Source organism: Nyctereutes procyonoides, unplaced genomic scaffold (assembly GCF_905146905.1).
Source record: "Nyctereutes procyonoides isolate TBG_1078 unplaced genomic scaffold, NYPRO_anot_genome, whole genome shotgun sequence".
Taxonomy (NCBI): Eukaryota; Metazoa; Chordata; class Mammalia; order Carnivora; family Canidae; genus Nyctereutes; species Nyctereutes procyonoides.
The window spans coordinates 11486112-11505642 of record NW_026575025.1 but is presented as its reverse complement, the minus strand read 5'-3'; the positions used below and the strand labels follow the sequence as shown (position 1 = coordinate 11505642).

General features: G+C 49.7%; 1 protein-coding gene across 2 annotated transcripts; it reads right to left on the bottom strand.

The window, feature by feature from the left end:
* Window positions 1–2087: 2087 nt before the first annotated feature.
* BATF2 (basic leucine zipper ATF-like transcription factor 2) lies at window positions 2088–15156 on the bottom strand. Of its 2 annotated transcripts, XM_055315009.1 has the most exons (4): window positions 15080–15156; window positions 8389–8669; window positions 7034–7135; window positions 2088–3724 (listed from the first exon to the last, which is right to left on the bottom strand). In XM_055315009.1, the coding sequence occupies exons 2-4, from the start codon at window positions 8425–8427 to the stop codon at window positions 3047–3049; spliced, it is 819 nt and encodes a 272-aa protein (XP_055170984.1). In that variant the 5' UTR covers window positions 8428–8669; window positions 15080–15156; the 3' UTR covers window positions 2088–3046. The 2 variants fall into 2 exon arrangements, with proteins under 2 accessions (XP_055170984.1, XP_055170985.1); XM_055315010.1 differs by lacking the exon at window positions 15080–15156 and having other exon boundaries at window positions 2088–3721; window positions 8389–9649.
* Window positions 15157–19531: the final 4375 nt, after the last annotated feature.

Genomic DNA, 19531 nt, shown 5'->3' with positions numbered 1-19531 from the left:
ACAGAGGTGAATCTCAGAAGCTGAAAGAGTTTAAATTGAGTTTAAACTTTAGTCCTCCAGTGAGTGATTACTTTTCAAAGCATAGAAGACTCTTGGCCCGCACAGACTTGCTCTCTCAGCACTGACTGTCCATGCGTCACTTCAAAGGTCATTCGGAGGAGGGAGTGTCTGCATTGTGCTTGCTGCAAGGCTAACTTGGGGCTGTGAGTTTAGCCAGCGACCTTGCTGCAACCTCAAACCCACCAGATCATTGATAGAGGTATTGCCACTGCTACTAAGGGGTCAAATAGTTTCCTTCTGAAAAATGACCTCCCCAAAGAGAGCTAGCTAGCTAGCTATTTGCTCTGCTGGTGACAAAAGGAAAAAGAAGGGATCCAAGAAAGTGCTGGTTCTTACCAAGGATGGTAGGCAGCCTTTACAATGTGTGTTCCCCAGTGAGCCCCCTCTTCTGGTTATTATGCCATTGTATCATCCCCTTCCCTCAGGCATGGGCTAGGGATACAATACAGTAAAAGTGTCAAGGTGTTATTTCGGAAATGTCTATGGCTTCTGTATTGTTCATCTTTTCTCACTCTCTAGATTTCTTGCTCTGAGGGAAGCCACCTCCTATGTCAACCTGCCCTGTGGGGAGGCCCATGTGGCAAGGAACTAATCTCTCCAGCCAATAGCCTACAAGAACCTGAGGTCCTTGGTCCAGCAGTCCTCAAGGAACTGAAGCCTGCCAACAAGCTTGTGTGTGAGCTTGGAAGTGGACCTTCTAAGGCCCACAAACAGCCATATGTGTGAGCTTGGAAGCTGACCTCCCTGCCCTAGTTGAGCTTTCTTATGACGCAGCTCTGGCCACCACTTTGTTTTATTGTTTTTGCTGTCGTTTTTCCTGGCCGACATTTTGGAGCCTGTGGAAGAAGATCCTGAACCAGATGCCCCCATCTAAGCTGTACCCAGATCTTCCCCGACAAAAACTGTGAGATAGTAAAACATTTGTCAGTTAAGCCACTAAGTTTTGGAGCAATTTGTTTTGCAGTGATAGATACACTCAGATATAAATTCCTAGGATATATTCAACCATGTGGAAGCCTCATGCTATTTACAAATTTGAGGATTCACAGATATTAGCTCATATCCTTTCTCAAGAACCTACAACATCTCCTCCCACTCCTTTTCCTTTTATATTTTAAGGAAACATAATATCAAACTATAGTGACAGTTACACTTTCTATTTTATTCTGCCTCCTGTGTTGTGAGCATTTCCAATCTCATTAACTATTCTTCAAAGCATTCTTTATTCCTAGCACCTCTTCAGCAGCCCCTTATAGGAGTGTACCCACGTTAATTTAGTCACTCCTCTCTCTTATGTTTTGAGCTTAAGGGAGGGTTTTAACTCCTTGGGTCATGTCTATTAGCACTTCCTGACCGCATCAAGCTGGGCTTACAGGAGGAGTATGAGGTAGGTAGAAGGCAGGATCATCTGTGTCTAAGTCTCCTGATGTCACATCAAGTCTGTACCACTTCCTAGGTATGTGTCCTTAGGCTTGTTGCTTAACACTCCTAGGCCTCAGTTTCCCCTCCTGAACAGTGGGAATAGTAACCACACCTACCTCACAGAGTTTTTAGAGGCATAACCTGGAGTTAATCCAAGTAAAACAGTACAGTATCTGATAAATTTTAGGGTATGTGGACACAAGCCAGACCACAATATCCTCACACACACACCCTGCTCCTCGTTGGGTCCTGGTCCATGGTACATTATATCAACTCTTGTCCCAGACTCCAGCTGACTTCCAATCAAAAGCACCTTGGCTTTCCTCCCATGAGTCCGCTCTCCAAGAACCTGTGGTGACCCTGGCTCTGGCTTCCTCCACAATCCTGCAACCATCACACCTGCTCTAGCTGTGTGGCCCTGGGCATGTCCATCCCGTCTCTGGGCCTCAGCTTCCTCATTTGCAATATGAGGAGAGGGCTAGATTGGGAGGCCCACGAAGGATTGCCCACCTCTAAACTCTAGACTATTCCCTCTTTTTTCAAAGGCTCTTCAGTTTCAACCGTGCAGAGTACAACCAGAGCTTTAAAGAACTGACCAAAGCAAAAAGAATTGGAAAACACTTTATTTGCTATAACATGTGTGCTGAGACGTGTCCTCAGCATCCTGGAGTGTATCAAATACTAGCATAGTGTTTGTTTACAGGTGTATGAAAATCTGGGTGATGAACTGGAGTTTCTCATCTCTGGTCCCTTATATAGAACTCAGTCCCCCATGCCCCCACCCCACCAGATACTGCTGCTGACCTCTAGCCTGGGAGAAGGAGGGGGCTCTTTGGGAATAGCCCTCAGAGCTGACCCTGGAGAATCTCCCAGAGGTCTTGGTATGGCTATGGGTGCCTCTCCTGCAGAAATCCCTGGGGAGACTGTTCCAGGCTTCTCTGCAAATCCAACCCACAGGTTCAGTTCCTTGGCACTGAAAGCACTGCTAGGGAAGAAAGAGTCCACTTCTGGGCTCCTGATTGGCCTCTCCCCACCCAGGCTTGAACTCTGGACTAGCCCCAGCTAGGGCGAGGTTTCAGGAACTGCAGGGCTCTGTGGCCCTGGGAATCACAAACCAGAAGAAAAAGCTCCTCCCCATGCCCAGCACTTAAACCTTCTCACACCAGCCCCCAATTTCTAGGACTTCAACTCCCAGGGTGCCTAGACCAGGAGATACTCCTAGGGTATCCCACCAGGAGGAGGAGGAGATGGTAGTATTTCAGGTCCAAAAAAAGGCTGTGTGACCTTGGGCACGTCACATGGCTTCTCTGGCCACTGTCTCCTTTATCTAAAAAGTAGAGTGATAATCCGGATTTTGAATGACCATGAAGTCAAAATAAGATAATGGCTGTGACAGGGCCTGGTAGAGTGCTGGGCAGCAGCGATGACTTTCTTTTCCTGGTGAAATGCCGGGTCAGCTGGTCAGCCAAGAAAGGCAACTGCCAATGGTAAGGGAGGAGATGCCTGTGTGCTGAGGCTGCCACTTCAGCCCAAGGAAGGGGCTAGCTCAGCTCCCAGGGATGCCTTAGAAGTGGACTTGAGCAGAGGAGAGCAGGGGGAAGGCCAAGAGTAGGTGGGGGCTGGGATCCACACCCAGCCCTTGTTGGTCTGCTGCCAATAACGCTGGTTTGTGCTCCCCACCCTCCAGGCAGGCCAGCCCCAGGGCAGCTGAGAGGCTGTCAGGGCCCAGCTTCCCTCTGGTGGGGTGCTCCATCACAGGGGGCTGTAGAGGGGAGGGTTGGGCTGAGGGGCTGGGCAGTAGAGTGTCGAGATTGCAGGAAGGCCTCAGCAGGCTGGAGCCAATGGGTGAGGCTGACTGGATGGGGCTAGGGGACAGTTGGGCAGGAGGTGCGGTGAGCTCAGTGGAGCTAAGTGACAGAGAGGGCAAAGGGGACAGGGGGAGGCTAGGTGAACTATGAGGCTGTGGGTCTGGAGAGAGCCGGTGAGCCAAGGGAGAAGAGACTGGGGTCTGAAACAGGCCCAGCTGCTCCTGGCAGCCATGTTGTCCGTGGGGCACAGGGTCCGGGGGCTGTTGGGTCTGGGCCCAGCGGCCAGGGGTCACTGGAGCCAACCAGGTGGCACAGTCCATCCGGCACCGGCACTCATGGGCATGCAGGGTCCGGCTCCACCACAGCAGCTCCGTCTGCAGGGCCTGGATCTCCTTCCGCAGCACATGGTTGTGTTTCTCCAGTGTCTCGTGCTGCTGGGGGAAGAAGCAGATGGGTGGGGAAAGGGATGTCAGCCAGCATCCAGAGCCCAGCATGAGTCCTGTCCCCTGTCTCCAGAGTCCTTAACTTAGGGGGAAAGATACTGCTGCCATCCAAATGTCTGAACTAGGGCCCCTTGACTCCTCTCTGGCCAACTCTGCACAACTACCCAGCCCACCCTGTCCATTCTACCCCTGAGGCCATTCTACCAGGCCATTCTACCAGGGCTCAGATTGGCCTGCTGTGCATCCTTGCCACCAGTTCCCTAAGCCAGCTGGTCTCTACCAAGCCAGCCAACTCCACTCACCTGAGAACCCCATCAGCCTCCTACCTGGGGTGCCTCTGAAACCACTCTGTTTTCTTGGCCCAGAGGAACCATTTGGCAATTATATCATCAACTGAACATTAAAGTCCTTTAAAGGCTTCCCCGCCTCCCTGGGCACAGCTGCCCCAGCTCACACCACCAGCTTGATCTCTCTGATTTCTCCAGCTCCCCTTAACTTTCTGTCCCTCAAATGAACTCTGCTTCCTCACCATATTTCCCATCTCCTCTGCCTGGACACTCTGCCAGCACCTTCTCCCCTGGCCTAATCCTGACCTTGTCATGGCAACTTAGAGGTCATTCTGTCTTGCACACCTCTAGGCTGCTTCATGCCACTATCAGACCTCCCCAGTGCCCAGAACTTATTCACTGAGGCACTGTGGGAGGAGCCCAGAGTAGTATTTCACAGGGTGGCAGCACTGGTATGTTCTATTTGGCACCCCTGAATCAGCATCTGGTAAGCTCTGTTCTTCTGGACTCCAGGTTCTGAGAACCCACTGAGAGTTAGCATGCAGCTCAAAACAACCATTTATACTGACAGCAATGAAAGAACTTTTTTTCCACAGCAACTAAGGCTGAATGACTTCCTCTGGTTCCCTTCCCAACCTCATCCCTTTTGTGGACAATTGTTATTTATTTTTTTATTTTTTTCATGTATTTGAGAAAGAGAGAGAGACTGCGTGTGTGCGTGTGTGGGTGGGTGGGGGGGCGCAGAAATGCAGTCTCAAGCTGACTCCTTGTCTAGCACAGGGCCCTAGACTCCAGGCTTCATGCGGGGCTCTGCCTCACAACCCATGAGATCATGGCCTGAGCCGAAACCAAGAGCCAGATGCTTATCTGACTGAGCCCTTCCAGGACAGTTTTTAAACAGAGAACCCACAAGGGTGTTTTACGTAAAAATGTTGCTTAGGGCATGAACTCAAAGTTCTTTTTTTTTTTAACTCAAAGTTCTAACAGGCCTCAAAGCCACTAGCAGCCCAACTTCCAGGCTGATCTCTGCAAGGGAAATGATGTTTTTAAAACATTATCAGTAGGTCACCAATCACCTAAATTTTCCAAAGGCTTCAATTTACCTGTAGAAACGGAATCACTTGATGGTTCCCTCCTTCATTCATTTGCCACCTCCAGGCTGCTCACAGATCACCTCCTCAGGGAAGGCCTCCCCAGTTAGGTTTCCATCACTCCCCCCTCCCTTGCCTCGTCCCTGCTGCATTTTGGCCCCACACCACTTATCACCAGCTGACATTCCCCAATCCCTCATGGATAATTTATTTGTCTGTCTGGCTCCCCAATGAAAATACAAGCCCTAGAGAGTGTGGGGTAGGCTTTTGTCTGCTGCGTTCACAGATGTATCACGGATGCTTAGAACTGTACCTGTCACACAGGAGACACTCAATAGGCCCTTTCCAGAAGGAATGAACACATGAATGCATGAAGTCTCTACCCCTGTCAGGCAGGCATTATCCTGGTCCTCACTCATACAGTGTACTAGGTGCTGCTTCCTTGTGTCCAGGCCAACCCTACTTCATTTGCTGGCAATCCTTTTTCTTACCTTCAATCGTTTGGAAAACTCCTATGCATCCTTCAAGACCAGCTCAGACTCCCTCTCTGTCATCACTCTGATGCCACTACCTGTGTGTTGCCCCACCTATGTGCTCCTAGAGCACTTTCTTTTGACACCAGCATCTGCTCCACAGGGCATGACTGAGTTCCTTCTCTTTTTTGGGCACTGTTTCAGGTGATGGGGAAAAGGAAAGAGCAGGAGCAGATAGTTCCCTGACTTCATGGCACTTCCAGTCCGGGAGGAAGACAAGCAACGGACCTCTACACATGTAATCAAAGTTCAGGCCTAAGAAGAAAAGTAGAGCAGAGTAATAAGTACCCAGCTCTTTAGATCACGTGGCTTAGAAAGGCACTTCTGCAGAGGTAATGTTTAAACCAAACAGCTGGAAAGAAGGGAGGATCTAGCCAGACTGTGGTCTGAGGATAGAGGGAAGAGTCTCTGCAGAGGCCCTGGGCTGGATGTGCTTGCTCAGTGAAAGAACAGGGAGAAGAGGATGTGGGCCGTTAGGGGAGGAGGGTGGATGGGGGGCCTCGCAGACAGCGCAGAGCCTTAGGCATGGAGGGCTGGGAATTTCACTCATAAGCTAAGGCACTAAGGCGTATGCAGCCTTCCCAAGGGCCAGGTCCTAAGCCCAGCTCTTAATCCTTTCCCTGGGATGGAACCAGTGATGTCCTTTCTCTCTGCCCAGAGGAAGAAGAAAAGCTCCAAGGGTCAGGTTACCATCCAAGGTCAAGTTACCATCCAAGGTTAAGAGGCAAGTATAGGGGATCCCTGGGTGGCGCAGCGGTTTGGTGCCTGCCTTTGGCCCAGGGCGCGATCCTGGAGACCCGGGATCAAATCCCACATCAGGCTCCTGGTGCATGGAGCCTGCTTCTCCCTCTGCCTGAGTCTCTGCCTCTCTCTCTCTCTCTCTCTCTCTCTCTCTCTCTCTCTGTGTGTGTGTGTGTGACTATCATAAATAAATTTTAAAAATTAAAAAAAAAAGAGGCAAGTATAGTGGAGCCCTCCTGCGCCCCCACTGGGCTCTTTTACCTCCTTTAGCCTCCATGAGGGTCCTTCCAGTGGGCAAGGATTATTGTTCTGGTTGTTTGGATGAGGACAGTGAAGCTCAGCGAAGGAAGTGACTTGTAGCTACAAGTGCCACAGCTGGGACTCTAAAGCCAGCCCATCTTAACCTGAACCAGTTTCTCATAGGGTGCGTGCTTGTCTCCTCTCCCTAGATCTGGGGCGCCTCAAGTACAGGGCTGGGCCACAGACACACCTCTGTGTCCCCAGAACCCAGTGCATGTCAGCACCTCTCTCAAACTCAGGTGACCTGAAACATACAGCAATGGAGGGGGAGCTGCTCACATGGAATTAGGGATGGAGAAGAGGGGACCAGGCCAGGTAAGGGGAGACAGGGTAGGGAAAGGACCCCACCTGGTGCAGGGCATCTGCCTTGTCTGTGTGCTTCTGCCGGCTGCGCTGGGCGGCTGCGCGGTTCTTTTGTTTCTTCTTCAGCCTCTGATGCTCCTCAGGGTCCTGCAGGGTGTGAGGCAGAGGGCTCAGGGGTCCTGGCAGGTGCTTGCACCGTATTTCCAAGCCATCTGTAAAGCTACACCCTTCCCAGTTCAATTCCCTGAAGGTCTCCTTTCTCCTAGAGGTCTCCTCTGGTGGCTCCCTGGGCACCCACATGCAGCATCGCTCGCGTGGCACACCTTTGTGGAAACACCTGCCTCACCCACACGTCCTGCTTACAGCTCATGATGGGGAAGGACAAAGCCTCAATGGGAACGCAGACAGAACTGACTTGACACCCACACTCTCCTTAGCAGCCATCTGGCTCTGGGAAAATTACTCCCTTCTCTGAGCCCAGCTGCCTCATCTGTACAGAGAGGCACTGGTGCCTTCCTCACGGGCCATAAAGCAGCCACGAGCTTATCATTAAGGGTAGGGCCATGGTCTGGTTCAGCTCCATGAGCCCGTGCTCAGCTCTGACCCAAAGCTGATATTCAGTTACTCAATGAATATTTATTCAGCAACTACTATGTGCCAGGTGCTGAGCTAAGGGGACAGAAGAGCAAATAAAACAGGCAAAAATGCATGAGCGGACTCAGAGCTTCCCAGCAGTGCCCTCCCGATTCCCTGGACCCCACATTAGGAGATCCATGAAACTTACACAAAATATTTAACCTAAATGCCCAAAGTTTTGGAAGGTCAGGCAAGAGAGAATGTTGGAGACCCCACAGTCCAAATCCCCCTCCTCTATGTCACTCTGGGGCTGTATTCTGACTGTAGGGAGCTCAGGCAAGACCTTGCCCTCCCTGGCTGAAAACCCTATGCTGCTCATGGTCACAACAGGCCCATTCCAGGTGCTGGAAGTGCCAAGACACTAAAGCCTGGGGGAAAGACTTGCAGTGGATAGCAAGGGGTGGGCTTCTGGTCCTTGGGTCCTAGATGAGGAGCAGGGCCTCCAAGGGGAGCCAAGATGGAGAATTTGGGGAGGGGAGAGAATGCTCCCATAAGGGCAATGCAGGAAGGGTTAGGGTGAGGAGACACATTATTCAGGAGGCTGCATTCTAACTGGCGGCTGGCTATGCAATTTGAGAGCCAGAAAGCCCTCATTTCAATCACCTGGAGAAACTGAAGCCCAGAAAGGGGGTATGTGGAGCCCACGATCACACCGCCTCTATGTACAGAGCAGGGACTAGAAGCTCTGACCACATCCCTCCCTGCCTGGGAACTGGGGATATTTGGCCCCTTCTCATCCCCTGTCCCTGGTTCCCTGTACTCACTGTCCTGGGCAGAAGCTCATTGTCCCTGCAGAGGTGCATGGCTCAGGCAGGGTGTGGGCAGAGGCTTGATTCAGGTATCCCTCTGTCACTGTGACCTCCCAATGCCCTCTGGGGGCCCAAGGAAGTGGCAGCTCTTTTAAATCCCTGGTGACCACTCCGCCCCCAGCAAACCCAGTTTCAGTTTCTTCTAAAGCCACTGGCTGCTCAGAATCCCTGGCTCGGGTTGGCTCACGTGGCTGGAATTTCCTAACACGAACTGGCCTTCCGGTTGGGCCCCTTCTCTGAAAGGAGAACAACAAGGGAGAATGGCCAGGGGAGGGGAGACCAAAATCCTGTTACCAGGAGGGTGTTCTGGGGGAGGGAGGGCAGGCTGCCAGGTGCAGAGCCAAGAGGCAAAGCTGATGGGAAACCCAGGGCTCATGTGGGACATGGGAGAGCCTCTGGGCTCTGGAATTATAGGAATCCAGGTTCACAGCCCATCTCTGGCCCGTTGGAGCTGTGCTGTTTTGAGAATGTGATTCAACCTGAGTCTTAGTTTCCTCATCTCTGAAGGATGTAGGGGGATGGCACAAATATCTACTCACAGCTTCATGTAGGAACCAAGCAAGATAATACAACCACCTCCAAACCCTCTGAGCCCATGTTGAGGCAAGTGTGCAAAAATAAGCAATGCCCCTTAAATAGGAGAACAGATGGATAAATTACTGTGTTTTCATTCAACAGACCACGCAGCAGTAGAGAGAGTGATGTCTAGCAGTTAGGAGAACAGCTTCCAAGCTATGTGACTTGGGTACATAATTTCACCTTTCTATGCCTTTGTTTTCAAATCTATAAAGTGGGGATGAAAATAATTCTGTCGTGAACATGAAGTTAGTTGAGCAGGCAAGGCACTTGCAACTATGCCTGGTGCAAAATAAAAGTTCAACAAACAGGGGCGCCTGGGTGGCTGCAGTCTAGACCTGCAAAGGGCTCAGGTCACAATCCCAGTGTTCTGAGGTGGAGCCCTGCATTGGCTTCCCTGCCCAGCGAAGAGTCAGTTTCTACCTTTCCCTCTGCTGCTCACCCTGCTTATGTTCTCTCTCTCTCGAATGAATAAATTAAAAAAAAAAAGAATTCAACAAATATTTGCAATTTTGATCTGGTGGGCAATTCAAAGGTGCACTTAGCATCATGCCTGAGAGTCTGTCATGTCCAGTTGTTGGAAAATCACAAGCTGCAACGAGATCTGAACAACATCATTTCCTTTTTTTTTTTTGACATCATTTCTGTAATAATATGTTTAATAATATGGATATGTATATATGTAATAAAAGCCTAAAAAATATGCATGTGAATGAGAAATACAAAATTCAGAATGTGGTGGTGTGGGGCAGGGTGCACCAAGGGGGACACACAGGGATTTCAGTTATGTCTGTGGTGTTTTGTAGCTTAAACTCTATGGTAATATTATTATCCACATGTTGGGGTATACCTGAACTGTTTCCTAATAAAAACCTCTATTAACGACCTAGCAAGGCCTGAAACCTCAGGCAAACCCGCATGGTGTTTTCTCTAACAGAGACCATGCTTGGACGGGACATCTGTTTGGGAGACAGAGGAGCCAGTAACCCCAGTTGGAACATAGTAACTAGATGTGCAGTGCCCAGGGTTCCATGGTCTGGTGACTAGAGCACCTGGGGATAGTGCCTGAGTCCTCAGGGCTCATGGCTGATGCTGTGAGATCACAGGGATGGCAAAGAGTGTAGATGTGATCTTCCAATAGGTAATGGTGTCCTGCAATGCTGTGTGGAGGAGTTCACAGCTGCTGTGTCCGAGCTTCTTAGGAAAGAGCCCTGCAGGTGAGTGGCAGCATCTGCCATACCACGATTGATTAGTGATGTCTGTCCTGAGCAGGGCATGGAGAGTGACCACCGGCTTGCTCTGCCTAGAATTGGGCAGGCAACTGCTCTGGGCTTTAGAATCAGACTTGACTCTGATACTTGGCACTTAAAGGTCGATGACCAGGAGCCTCAACGTTGTCACATGTACACTGTAGATGACAAAGAGACCGTACCCATTTTACAAAGTTGTTTTGAAGATGGAAAAGAATGAGCTGGGCAGCCCCGGTGGCTCAGCGGTTTAGCGCCACCTTCAGCCCAGGGAGTGATCCTGGAGACTCAGGATCGAGTCCCATGTCGGGTTCCCTGCATGGAGCCTGCTTCTCCCTCTGCCCGTGTCTCTGCCTCTGTCTCTTTCTGTGTCTCTCATGAATAAATAAATAAAATCTTAAAAAAAAAAAGAATGAGCTAAGAAGCACTTTGTATATTGTAAAGTGCTTCCCCCTAGAATCCATTCCCAGTAGTGAGATTTGTGGGAACACAGGATTAACGAAGGCTCATCATTTTAAATGCCCAGGTGGGTGGATTTGGCATAACAGTTGGGCCTGGCCCTCCTTGCTTGAAAGGAGCCTGGGAGCAGAGACTACAGTGGAGCACCCCCATTCAGTGGGCTGCCTCGATTTCTCTGGATGATTTTTGTTTCTCGGAAACCAAGAGGGCCAGGTCATCTTGCCTGAGGCAGGCACCTATGGGACTCATTAAACCAGTCCATGAGCTCCACAGGGAAGGATCTGGAGAAGCCACACACAGGATACAACCAAGAAAAAAAGAATCTGTGTGGCAGGGGGCCAGTGGCTAGGGCCCAATTATTCTCCACCTCAGCCCCCAGCCCCAGGCTTGGACCTCCCGTCTTTTCCTCTGCAGACTCTAGCTTTGGGTGGAAAGGACACAGTCAGCAAGTGTGCCTGTGGCCCCTCTCAGGAGGCTACAGCCCTGGAGGAAGTCTGGAGGAGGCAGCGTTTATGGCTTGCTCTCCCTGAGGAGTGGCAGGGATGAGGGACACGGGATGGGTAATGTTTAACCATGAATGGCTGTGCATGGCTTCCCCAAGGGGTGGACGGCCTCCCATGTTGGCAGGGCAGGCTTCGGGGTCATGCGGTCCAACCTCTTACTTAGAAGGTGATGAGACTAATGCCTGGAGAGACTAATGCCAGGTGGCCTGGAGGGAGGCGGCAGGGCTGGAGGGAGGACACACCTCTCTTGTCCACAGGCAGTGAGGAAGGGCCTGATCCTCCAGTTTATTTTTTTTATTATTTTTATTTTTTAAGATTTTATTTATTCATGAGAAACCTACAGAGAGAGGCAGAGCCATAGGCAAAGGGAGAAGCAGGCTTCCTGCAGGGAGCCCAATGCAGAACTCGATCCCAGGACCCAGGGATCATGACCTGAGCCGAAGGCAGATGCTCAATCACTGAGCCACCCAGGTGCTCCTGATCATCCAGTTTAAAGCCAGCAGCCCCCAAGGGTGAAGGCTGGGAGGCCTCCCTAAACCAGAGTTACAGAGTGAGCTCTTGGGCAACAAAGTCATTACCCTTCTTACCCTCTGAAGTATCCCCAGGGTCTCAAACACTGCCTCTGCATAATAGGTGTTCAGCTAATGAATAAATGAATACAAGTCCTGCAGACAGCTTGCCAGAAACCCCAAAAGCCTTCTTGATGAGTAAAGAAATTTCTGAATTACTCATTCCTACTGGGCCTGCCCTGGCTTCCTGGGGTGGGGGGGAACTCTCCTTGACCAACCTCCTTATTTTACTGGTGAGGAAACTGAGGCACAGTGAGGAGGCAGTCACACAGCTGGTTTGGGAGAAGCCCCATCCCAGTTCCTTTCCACACCTTCCAGGTTTGGAGAGATGCTGGGGATCTCCAGATGTCCAGGAATGAGGATTCTCTTTCTAGGTCTCCCCACCCTGTGTACCCCTTATTTGAGGCTTGGTGTTCTCAGGGGAGCTTCAGCTGGTAGATAGCAGAGAAAGAGGCCAAGAGGCTGCTGGTGGGACTGAGGCTATCGACTTCCCACTTGCAACTTAAGAGCTAAACCTCAGCTGGTACAAGCCCACAACCCACCGGGGTGTAAGACACACACCCAGCAGGTCAGCTGGCAGGGTGGGACAGGGAGTCTATGGCCGCAGAGGGCACTTCCTACTGGGGAGATCTTTCCACTGAAGAAACTCTTTAGCAAGGACATCAGAGGATGGACAGGCTCCATCCTGGGACCTGGAACTTGATCTCGGGCAAGTCATTTAACTCTTCATGCCCCTCTGTCAAATGGGCATAATAATATAAGGATTTGATGAAGTAATAGTTGCAAAGGGCTAGAACAGTGCCCGGCAACAGAGAGTCACATAAACATCTGTTAAACTTCTAACAAAGGCACTCAATAAATATTTGATAAATTTTTGTTCACCCAACCAAAGGCTTGTATTTTATTTCATTATTATTTAAGAAAAAAATGGTGGAGTACATGATGGATGACTTTTTTTTTCCAATATAATATATTTTTAGTGGGAAAAAAGTGTTGGTGCCCATGTGTAAGCAGAAGCACTTAATATTTGATGAAAATTGCTCAAAATTTCTCATGCTTATAAAGGAGTATCATCAATAGGAGAATTCTTGGTTTTCTAAATGATCTAAACTCAAGCTTAAGTTACTGACAGACAAGTCTAGAGTGTACCAGCTTCATGCACAGCTGGATCACAATGCCCAAACAATTTCCTCAAGAGCCAGTGTCTCATCCTCACTGTTCTAGTAAGATGACCATGAGGAGAGTGCATCCCTCCACCTCTGCCACTTTCCCAACAAAGGGCCAGAACTTGGTTTGGCTTAAATCATGTAGCTATTCCTGATCAGTTACTGTGGCCAGGAGATAAAGTAAGATAGGCAAGGCTGGGGTCCCTGGCCCATCCTGGAGCCTAGGAGGAAGGGTCAGCCCTAGGGACTAGGGGTGAGGGAAGGGCAACCCCCAAAGGCTGTTGGCAGGAGAAGAGGGAATGGATACTGGGCTGATGCCACCACCTTGGCTCAAATTCGGATATGAGGAAGCTGCTACTAGCAGTATATCCCTTTGCAGAGTCGCATCCCCAGGTGGGATGGACTCAATGCCCCCATGTGTCTCTGACACCGACCCTACACCCTCTTTCCATTGTTTCATGGGGACCCATGGGTGAGAAAGCAGAGGCTGAGCAAGGGGAAGACTCCAGATGAAATGAATGCTGTGCAGGGATTAGGGCCGTGACATTGTGGGGACTCCCCAGGGCAGAGGGAGGAAAGGACTGACTTTCATTTCAGCACAGTACCCTGTGAGTGCTCCACAAGCTGCAATCTGCAAATATCCAGGCTTCCCAGGAACCAGGTGACTTCCCCAGGGTTCTGTGATGCTGTCACTGATCGGTTGTTAGTAGGAGCTGCTATATGTGTCCATCCTTCGTCCTGCCGGGCCCTCGGCTGCCCCCAAAGCTTTGTGCTGCTGATTCTCGGCTATTCCTTTCACATACACATCTTTCCAGGAAACTGATTCAAACTTTTGGAAGTGATCAGGGAGTATAAATAATAAACAACTGAGTGCTAGAGTCTAGAGTCAGCAAGCCGCCCAGGGTTCTGCAGGATGTGACTCTGGTGACCACAGCTCCTGGGTTTTCCAGGTGGTCCTAGTCCCAGGCAGTCTAAGGTTCAAATCCCTTCACTGCCACTTCCAGCTGTGCGACCTTAGACATGGCCCATGGTTTCTTTGGGTCTCAGTTTCCTTGTCTGTAAAATGAGGATAATACCCTCTTTTGCCAGAGCAGTCTCGATGAAACCACATATGGAAAGCAGTCACCCACTGGGTGGCTCAGTGGGTTGAGTGTCCAACTCATGGTTTCGGCTCAGGTCGTGATCTTGGGATCATGGGATCAAGCCCCACATCAGGCTCTGTGCTCAGAGAGGAGTCTGCTGGAAATTCTCTCTCTCTCTGCCCTTCCCCCAACACCCCCCCCACACTCTTTCTCTCTCTCAAAATAAATAAAAATAAAATATTTTTTAAAAAGAAAGAGAGAGGGATCCCTGGGTGGCGCAGCGGTTTGGCGCCTGCCTTTGGCCCAGGGCGTGATCCTGGAGAACCGGGATTGAATCCCACGTCGGGCTCCCGGTGCATGCAGCCTGCTTCTCCCTCTGCCTGTGTCTCTGCCTCTCTCTCTCTGTGTGTGTGTAACTATCATAAATAAATAAAAATTTAAAAAATTAAAAAAATTAAAAATAAAAAGAAAGAGAGAAAGCAGCCATCAGCAAGTTCCCTCTTGGCCCAGTGTCCCTGGCTGGCTCTCCCTTGTGATGTTACCACTCCACTGTCCACTGCAGATGGCAGAGAAGCCCAGGCTGGGTACCCTGCTAAGATCCTAGATACTGGAGAGGAAGGACTGTCACCTTGACCTTTGAGGGAGGCTTTTCACTCCTCAAATGGCTCTCCCTCATTTTTGCTTTGGTGTGGGTTCCTACAAAGGCTCAGAGAGGCAAGAAGGCCTTACCTGGAGGCTGGTGGAGGGAAACAGCCAGCCAGGGTAACGAGCAAGAGCCCGGAGGGCTGGAGAGGGGTAGGACACAAAAGCCCACTTCAGTGTGGCTGGTGTCTCCCAAACAGGAGACGAGAGAGTGCTTGCCTAGCTGACCCATCCCAGGTGCTGCACCAAGGGCACCAAGATCTTTGACAAGTCATGGTCAGAAGATTCTAGACTGGCCATCCAGCCTCTTTGCTTTATCTGTGGGGAAATTAAGTTCGGAGAGAGGAAGGGACTCGGCCCGGGGCAAGGACATGGCGGAATCAGGCTGAGAGGTTCTCTTACCTTCACACTCCTCTGGATCCAACTCACGGCTCCTGGCTCCAGAGCAGAAATAATGAGGGCACAGAGCACCCTTGGGAGGACAGCGCACGTTCCCCCTTCCTGTGGAGGAAACCTGCTATGGTTTTCCCCCCTGCGGGGGGAAAAATGAGGCACCTATGAAGATGGGGCCTCCCACAGGTCCTGGGCTGAAAGGGGATCCCCATGCAGAACAATGGTCAGGAAAGGCTCCCAAGAAAACCGGATCCATCCGCAGCTCACGTGCCACAGGCACGAGGCCTCGGGCAGCCAGGTGCCCTCTCTGGGGCCCAGTTTTCTTTTTTCTTTTTTTTTTTAAGATTTTATCTATTCACTCATGAGAGACACACACAGAGAGAGAGACACAGGCTGAGGGAGAAGCAGGCTCCATGCAGGGAGCCCAACGTGGGACTTGACCCCAGGACTCCAGGATCACACCCTGGGCCAAGAGAAGGCGCTCAACATCTAAGCCACTCAGGCCCTGGGGCCCAATTTTCCCATATAGCCAGTGAAAGACTGTGATAACCCATCTTCCTGGGCCCCTCTTGCTGTGGCTGGAGGCTGGGGCCAGCCTGAGGCCTTCCGGGAGATGATCACCTTGTAGCCAGAGGAGACTGCCATTTAAGACAACAGAGGAAGCTTTCTATCAGGCAAGGGGACTTCGAACTGAGGGTGGGTATCCAGGCACAGGAGGCCTTGGCCCTCTCCTGGCCCTGCCATCTGCCCGGCTCCCACTGTAGGCCTCAGCTCCCCTGCTGTACAACTGGGGGTAGGGAGGTACACAGGAGATGCCCTTTTCAGTGTTGGCTTGGTCTGGGAGTTGGTATCTGTCAGATCTCAGCAGCAGAGGTGGGGGCCAGGCCTGCCTTGGTCTGGAGGCCAAGAAGCCTGATAGTTAAGAACAAGGCTAACAACAGCTAGGAAGCACTTAATGGACCTCCACCTCTGTCTCTTTGACTCAGCAGATATTTACTGAGCATCTACTATGTGGCAGCCCTGCTCTAGGTTCTGGGAGACATTTGTTTAAAGAAAAAAAAATAGGGGCACCTGGGTGGCTCAGATGGTTAAGCATCTGCCTTGGATTCAGGTCCTGATCTTGGGGCTCTGATATTGAGCCCCTCATCAGGCTCCTTGCTCAGCAGGGAGTCTGCTTGTCTCTCTGTGTGTGTGAGAGAGAGAGAGAGAAAGAGAGAGCGAGCGAGCATGATGGGGTACAGGGGTAAGAGGCAGAGGAGGCAGACTCCCTGATGAGCAGAGAGCTCTGATGTGGGACTCCTAAGATCAGGACCTGAGCCGAAGGCAGATGCCCAACCGACTGAGCCACCCAGGCACCCCCTAAATAAAATATTTTTTAAAAAAGCATTTAAAAAAATCTAGATCCAATACCAGATGTGGATGATCAGGGGAGGGGGAGATGGAGGAATGTGGTCCAAAGATACCAACTTCCAGTTGCAAGATAACTAAGTACTAGGGATGTAATGTGTGACCCCAGACCTATAGCTAACAGTGCTGCATGAGATATAGGCAAGTTAAGAGAATAAATCCTAAGAGTTCTCATCACAGGAAGAATTTTTTTCCTTTTCCCTTTTCTTCTTTTTTTTTATTGTATTTATATGAGAAGACAGATATTAGATGGATATTATTAACTCTGGAAGATACATAAATCAAACCCTCATGCTATATACCAGAAACACTGTGAATTATTATTATATATAGTCAATTTTTTGCAATAAAACTGGAAAAAAATCCATATCCTTGTCCTTGTGAAGCTTCCATCCTAGGATGGAAGGAGGGGTAAGGGAGAATAAATGTAACAACTTAAGGAAATTATATAGGCTGGCAGGGACGCCTGGGTGGTTCAGTGGTTGAGCATCTGCCTTTGGTTTCGGGCATGATCCTGGAGTCCTGGGATTGGGTCCCACATCAGACTCCCTTCATGGAGTCTGCTTCTCCCTCTGCCTGTGTCTCTGCCTCTCTCTCTGTATCTCATGAATAAATAAATAAAATCTTTTTTTTTAATTTTTTATTAATTTTTATTTATTTATGATAGTCACAGAGATAGAGAGAGAGAGAGAGAGAGAGAGAGAGAGAGGGGCAGAGACACAGGCAGAGGGAGAAGCAGGCTCCATGCACCGGGAGCCCGACGTGGGATTCGATCCCGGGTCTCCAGGATCACGCCCTGGGCCAAAGGCAGGCGCCAAACCGCTGCGCCACCCAGGGATCCCCAAATAAATGAAATCTTAAAAAAAAAAATACACACACACATACATACACATACACATACACATACGGGCTGGTAGAAGGCCTTAAGTGTCTTGGGGTATCCAGAGCTAAGTAAATGATTTGGGGAATGTGGGTGGGGATTAAGGGGTTTCATATTTTTTCTTTTAAGATTTTACTCATCTATTCGTGAGAGACACACAGAGAGAGGGGCAGGGATAAAGGCAGAGAGAGAAGCAGGCTCCATGCAGGGAGCCCCACATGGGACTCAAACCCGGGACTCTAGGATCACGCCCTGGGCCAAAGGCAGACGCTTAACCGCTGAGCCACCCAGGCGTCCCAAGGAGTTTCAATTTTAAAAAGTGTGGTCAGGGTGGGCCTTAATAAGACATTTGAACAGCAACAAAAAAATTTTTTGAGACATTGGGAATTTGAACAAAGAATCAAAGAGAGGAAGGTGATAGCGAAGAATGGGTAGTGGGAATATGCTGGTGTGCTGGGGGATTGATAGGGGCAGGGGAGGAGTAGGTGATAGGGGCAGAGAGTCTCGTGGGCCACTCATGCAGAGCTTATAAGACCCTGGAGATCCCGGGCTCTAACTCTGGAAGATACAGGGAGCATCCAGCAGGCAGGGGAAGGATTTGAGCAGAGGAGGGACAAAATCTGAGCATAGGATAAAAAAAGTCCCTCTGCCTTGGGGAGAAGGAATAGGAAAATGGGGGGTGGAGAGGCTGCTGTAGTGATTGGGCAGGTGGAGCCCCTGGTTTATTGTTAATGAAGTGAAAAGAGTGGACCTGCCTCTCAGGTTGCCAAAGGACAGCCACTATGCTCCCCACCACCCCATTCACCCTGCCAGGAAACAAGAACCCTAGGCACAGCCTGGCTCTTGAGGACACCACAGGCACAGGTGAGGTGGGCGTGGACATGTTTGTTGGAAATGCTCAGGTTTTCAAGGTCTTCCCTGCACCCCTAAGATTGTGGACAAGGCTGATGATGCCACGTGCCCTTGGATGGATGACAAATGCGTGTGTAAACAGCTTGTTTTGTCATCTGTCAGAGAGGATACCTCCTCTGCCTCCCACTTGAGGCCTGGAACGAGGATGCTTGTACCTGTGAGGCATCTGGCTGTGGCCAGTACCTTGTACACACCCACTGGGGACGAGGCCTTTCCTGGATACGTAAGGTTTACAGGAAGATAAGGGGTGAGAGTCTTAGAACAGGCCAGCGCAGAACTTGGTCTGCAGGCCGTGGCCATTCCAGTGATTAGGTGGAACCCTCAACCTTCCAGTTCTTTGTTTACAAATTAGTGGGACAAAGCCTACACTTGGGTATGCTGCCACCAAGTGCTAGTTGATGCTCTTGTCATATGCATGTGCTCCACAGATGTATCTCACCAGGGAGAAAAACAAGACTTCTCTTATCAAAACTGTAACTTTAAACAATCTCAACTAACACTGTACTTTAGAAGAATCAAATAGAAAAGTCCTCTAGATATCTTAAAAACAAATATTTATAAAATACTTAGTATTTTATTGCTTAATGAACAGCAATTTAATTAAAGCAAGGTCGTAAAAAAAAAAAAAAAAAGCAAGGTCTTTTCCCCTGCTTGCTGTTGTTCCAGGATGAAAAGAGTTCTGTTACTTTTCTTTGACAATTATAAAGGTAATACACAAAATGTATAGCTGAATCAGAAAGGCTGTTCCTCTTAAAATTAAAATTATGTCAGAATTTCCTCTCCAGACTGGGTAAACACATATGCTTTTTTAAAAGGCATCTAGAACTGTGTCCTCAAGTTACAATCCTCTTACTTAGCCTCAAGAAACTCTCCCTTCGAAAGCAGGTTTCACAGCTGTCAGGCTTTGGTATTTCAATTTCCCAAAGCTCTCTTGTGAATATATATATATATATTCACAATTATATATAGCTACAGCTCTATAGATCTTTCCCAGTTTTCTTCCAAAGGTATTCCCTAAAGATTTTACTTAAGAGTACCCTTTCCTCCTTTAAATGGGGCAAATGAAAACATTGCCTGTCACTCACGAGACCCCCGCACTTGTCTTTAAAAGCCCCTTCACCCCTCCTCTTCACCTTCCAGACTAGATTTCTAGCTATAGGCAATTATTATCTTTTTAAAGATTTTATTTACTATTTATCTTAGAGAAAGAGAGAGAGCATCCATGTGTGGGGTGGGGGGGGGCAGAGGGGGAGAAAGAGAGG

Excerpts from the sequence above, each read along its gene's own strand:
- BATF2 (XM_055315009.1), bottom strand. The coding sequence starts at position 8,427 with ATGCACCTCTGCAGGGACAATGAGCTTCTGCCCAGGACA. Across the intron at positions 7,136-8,388 it reads ATGAGCTTCTGCCCAGGACA|GACCCTGAGGAGCATCAGAG; the intron begins GTGAGTACAGGG and ends CACACCCTGCAG. Across the intron at positions 3,725-7,033 it reads AGGCAGATGCCCTGCACCAG|CAGCACGAGACACTGGAGAA; the intron begins GTGGGGTCCTTT and ends TTCTTCCCCCAG.